General features: G+C 42.6%; 1 protein-coding gene across 1 annotated transcript in view; it reads left to right on the plus strand.

Moving 5' to 3' along the window:
- LOC106596014 (oxygen-regulated protein 1) overlaps positions 1 to 5000 on the plus strand; it is a 47382-nt gene that overhangs the window by 24914 nt on the left and 17468 nt on the right. Inside the window, exons 4-6 of the mRNA XM_045714330.1 lie at positions 963 to 1128; positions 1568 to 1869; positions 4047 to 5000. The exon at positions 4047 to 5000 is cut by the window's right edge and continues 1467 nt beyond it. Coding sequence (XP_045570286.1) covers positions 963 to 1128; positions 1568 to 1869; positions 4047 to 5000 — 1422 coding nt within the window. The remainder of the gene's footprint in view (positions 1 to 962; positions 1129 to 1567; positions 1870 to 4046) is intronic.

Consider the following 5000-nt stretch of genomic DNA (forward strand, 5'->3'; position numbering starts at 1 on the left):
ATGCCAACACGTTTAAACCTCCTGATGGGGAAGAGGCGCTGTCGTCTTCATGACTGTGTGCGTGTGTGGATCATTTGAAGTCCTTAGTGATTTGGACACTGAGGAACTTGAAGCTCTCGACCCGCTCCACTCCTCGTACAGTTTAAGTGTCAGCTTGTTATTTTTCTTCCTGAGGTGGAATGTATACAACAGTCACGATAACAGCTGACAACTCCCCTCGGGGGGGGGTAGAAGGGTCGGCACTTGACCATCAGGTATTCCAAGACGGGTGAACAATGGGTCGAGACTTCCACTGCGCTCGAGTCAGCAACCATTTTTTGTTGATGAAGAGGCAAATCCCTCCCCCTCTTCATTTCCCTGACTCCACTGTCCTGTCCTCTCGGTGAATGGAGAATCCATTGAGTTGGATAGCCATGGGGTCTATCTTGTCCAAAAGCAATATTTCAGAAAAGCAGAGAATATTGCAATTACAAGAGTCTCATTGGTAGCAAATCCTCAACCGGATGTTATTCATCTTATTATCAAGAGGAATAAGATCAGCCAGTAGAATGGAGGGAAGAGGTGGCTTGTTTTCCCTTCACCTTGATCTCGCCAGGACTCTCCCTCTCTTGTCTCTGTAATGCTGGTGTTTCCTCTTGGAAACCACCAAAATTGGGTCAGAATTACAGAAAGAGCCCAGGGCAGATGAGTTAAGGTCAAAGTTGAAGCTGGAATTGAGGTAAGTAACTGCTGATCTGATGTTTTACGTTCTTGTCGGTTTTAAGAAATGATAGTGGATACATTTCATTAAAATAAAGTGCAAATAATCGCCAAAAAGAATCCCAAAATAGCAAAGTTGGGTCGAAGCTTGCAAAACGGCAGCCATCTTTATTGGATTATTATGAACCATAACAACTGTTTATTCTGATAGATATTGTAATTCCATCGATTTGAGATTGTATGTCTCCTCCTTTGTCTTTCAGGTTGAAGGTCTGCCAGCATTGATCCTATGTTCTGGGGTGGTGGTAGCTTCGGGGAATGAACCTTTTAGACCAGGGAACTATGACTTCCTGAGACCGACCCAGCCTGCTGCTGCTCGGTCCTCTAACTCAGACTCTATAGAACCAGCCAGGTTACAGCCTCTAACAGGTGAGTGTTCAGCTTGGTAGTGCTTTGTGTTGACTAGTGACTGATTGATTGAAGAAAAATGTAGCAGGAGTGCTTCAGGTATTCCAAAACAACCACAGGTGCTCTTGGGGGCGAATAGTAAATCAAAAAGCAAAAGGAAGAATTATAACAAATGGGTGTTGAGTGGCATACAAAAATCCAGGTCCAGGCACTAATGTGGATTTGCAAGTTAAAAAGCTTTTATTTTGTGGGCTAAGTCATTATTTAAATAAACACCGACATGTTAAGGATAAGGCCTTAATCAGCGTGATTGAGTGTGTCATAGATCAAATTGTTTGATTGTATTGTGACAAAACATATTATTTTTCCTCTGATATTCCTACTTTTTCAACCCCAACAAAAAATACATATTTATTTTTTCTCTCTTCCTTCATCTCCCATCAACCCTCTCATCTCTCAGACAATAAAACATCGTTATCCAGTGGGCGGCGGTCCAGGAACTTCAGCCTGTCATCGGAGAGATACTTTGTGAACCAGATCAACAAGTCTGTGAACGGTAGCTCCTACGACCAGCCGGTCCGTCTCCCAGAGAACATGGAGACAGAGCTAAACCAGAGAAAGACCCGGGGCTCTGTAGATATGGAGACAGAGACGTATCAGCTTGTAGAAGACAACGGGAAGACCTCCATCGCACCGCAGGATGATGACATTGAGAAGTCCTTCAGGGTCAACCAGGATGGCAGCATGACCGTCGAGATGAAGGTTAGTACTGTTGTTGTTGTTGCTGCTGTTGTTGAGGGTGAGATGTTGAGTATGTTGTTGTTGTCATTGTTATTGTTGTTGGGTATGGTGTTATTGTCGTCGTTGTTGAGTATGTTGTTGTTATTGTTGTTGACTATGGTGGTGTTGTTGTTGTTGTTGTTGAGTATGTTGTTATTGTTGTTGTTGTGTATGGTGTTGTTGTTGTGTATGGTGTTGTTGTTGTTGAGTATGTTGTTATTGTTGTTGAGTATGGTGTTGTTGTTATTGAGTATGGTGATGTTGTTGTTGTTGTTGAGTATGTTGTTGTTGTTGTTGAGTATGGTGATGTTGTTGTTGTTGTTGAGTATGTTGTTGTTGTTGTTGAGTATGGTGATGTTGTTGTTGTTGTTGAGTATGTTGTTGTTGTTGTTGAGTATGGTGATGTTGTTGTTGTTGTTGAGTATGTTGTTATTGTTGTTGAGTATGGTGTTGTTGTTATTGAGTATGGTGATGTTGTTGTTGTTGTTGAGTATGTTGTTGTTGTTGTTGAGTATGGTGATGTTGTTGTTGTTGTTGAGTATGTTGTTGTTGTTGTTGAGTATGGTGTTGTTGTTGTTGAGTATGTTGTTGTTGTTGTTGACTATGGTGTTGTTGTTATTGTTATTGTTGTTGAGTATGGTGTTGTTGTTATTGTTGTTGAGTATGGTGTTGTTGTTATTGTTGTTGACTATGGTGTTGTTGTTATTGTTGTTGACTATGGTGTTGTTGTTATTGTTATTGTTATTGTTGTTGTTGTTGAGTATGGTGTTGTTGTTGTTGTTGTTGACTATGGTGTTGTTGTTATTGTTATTGTTATTGTTGTTGTTGTTGAGTATGGTGTTGTTGTTGTTGTTGTTGTTGTTGAGTATGTTGTTATTGTTGTTGAGTATGGTGTTGTTGTTGTTGTTGTTGTTGTTGTTGTTGAGTATGGTGATGTTGTTATTGTTGTTGACTATGGTGGTGTTGTTGAGTATGGTGATGTTGTTATTGTTGTTGACTATGGTGGTGTTGTTATTGTTATTGTTGTTGTTGTTGAGTATGGTGTTATTGTTGTTGTTATTGTTATTGTTGTTGTTGTTGAGTATGTTGTTGTTGTTGTTGTTGAGTATGGTGTTGTTGTTGTTGAGTATGTTGATGTTGTTGAGTATGTTGTTATTGTTGTTGACTATGGTGTTGTTGTTGTCATTGTTGTTGTTATTACTGTTGTTGAGTATGGTGTTGTTGTTGTTGAGTATGTTGTTGTTGTTGACTATGGTGTTGTTGTTATTGTTGTTGAGTATGGTGTTGTTGTTGTTGTTGTTATTGTTGTTGTTGTTGAGAATGGTGTTGTTGTTGAGAATGTTGTTGTTGTTGACTATGGTGTTGTTGTTGTTGAGTATGTTGTTGTTGTTGACTATGGTGTTGTTGTTGTTGTTGTTATTGTTGTTGTTGTTGAGAATGGTGTTGTTGTTGAGAATGGTGTTGTTGTTGAGAATGGTGTTGTTGTTGACTATGGTGTTGTTGTTGTCATTGTTGTTGTTATTACTGTTGTTGAGTATGGTGTTGTTGTTGTTGAGTATGTTGTTGTTGTTGACTATGGTGTTGTTGTTATTGTTGTTGAGTATGGTGTTGTTGTTGTTGTTGTTATTGTTGTTGTTGTTGAGAATGGTGTTGTTGTTGTTGTTGTTATTGTTGTTGTTGTTGAGTATGGTGTTGTTGTTGTTGTATTTTGTTGTACTATTTTGTTGTTGTTGTTATTGTTGTTGTTGTTGAGAATGGTGTTGTTGTTGAGATGGTGTTGTTGTTGAGAATGTGTTGTTGTTGACTATGGTGTTGTTGTTATTGTTGTTGTTGTTGAGAATGGTGTTGTTGTTGTTGTTGTTATTGTTGTTGTTGTTGAGTATGGTGTTGTTGTTATTGTTGTTGTTGTTATTGTTGTTGACTATGGTGGTGTTGTTGTTGTTATTTTTGTTGAGTATGTTGATGTTGTTGAGTATGGTGTTGTTGTTATTGTTATTGTTGTTGTTGTTGAGTATGGTGTTGTTGTTGAGAATGGTGTTGTTGTTGTTGTTGAGTATGGTGATGTTGTTACTAATATTATTTATATCATTACTTCCATTATTTATATATTTATGGAATGTCATGGTATAACGCACCTCTGATTTGATTCTGATTGGCAGGTCCGTCTGACCATTAAGGAGGAGGAGATGATCCACTGGACGACCACGTTGAGCCGCTCCAGCATGGTGACCAATCATAAACCAGGAGCCAAGTCGGGCTCCACCCCACAGTCCCCCGACAACAACGTGGAGGCGAAGGACCCTAACATTGGTCTCAGCGAGGATGAGACCAAGGAGAGTAACCACCCCAGCCGCAATGCAGAGAGGGAGGTGGCCTTCAGCGGGACGGACGGGGGAGGTACTGACAGTGGCGGTGGGGGCGGGGCTGGTTCTCTGAAGGCCCACCCCCGTCAGAAGCGGATGCCAACCCCTGGGCTGAGACAGGTGAAAAAGAAGCAGGCGTCCGTGGAGAGCGTGACCACGGTAACAGAGACAGGTGTCCAGGAGACCAGCCTGGGGACTTTTTCTTACACGGAGCGCATGGCAGACGGGGAAACCACAGAGGGGTACTGTGTGGTCCGGCAGAGCAGCAGCAGCTCCAGGTTACCCGCCATACCACCTGTCCCCAAGCCCAGGAAGAGTGGCTCGGCTGGGGCCAGCAGGGCCATCAGGACCAGCTCCCACTCCTCACTCCGGTCATCTGGAGTAGCAGAGGTGATGCAGATTCAGAATAATGGTAATGGCAGGGAGATCACTGAGACCGTCATGCACATCTACGAGAGGAGACAGAGCAGCTACGATAACTACTATGCCAACGCCCTGGGGGCTGGGTATGGGACAGGTGGGGAGGGAGGTGGGGGTTATGCAAGTGGGGGAGGTTTTGGTGGAGGTTGCGGTGGTGGCTCCAACCCCATGCCGTGGAGTAAACCGGCCTCTTCAGATTCGGGGCCGCGCTCCTCCGTGGACTTAACCCGACCATCCAGTACCAGCGACTCACTGAACCAAGAGAGGGATGAGATACTCTCTCTGTCTTCTGAACCCACCTCACCTTCTCAGAACGTCACCCTTCCATTT

This window comes from Salmo salar, chromosome ssa03 (assembly GCF_905237065.1).
Source record: "Salmo salar chromosome ssa03, Ssal_v3.1, whole genome shotgun sequence".
NCBI lineage: Eukaryota > Metazoa > Chordata > Actinopteri > Salmoniformes > Salmonidae > Salmo > Salmo salar.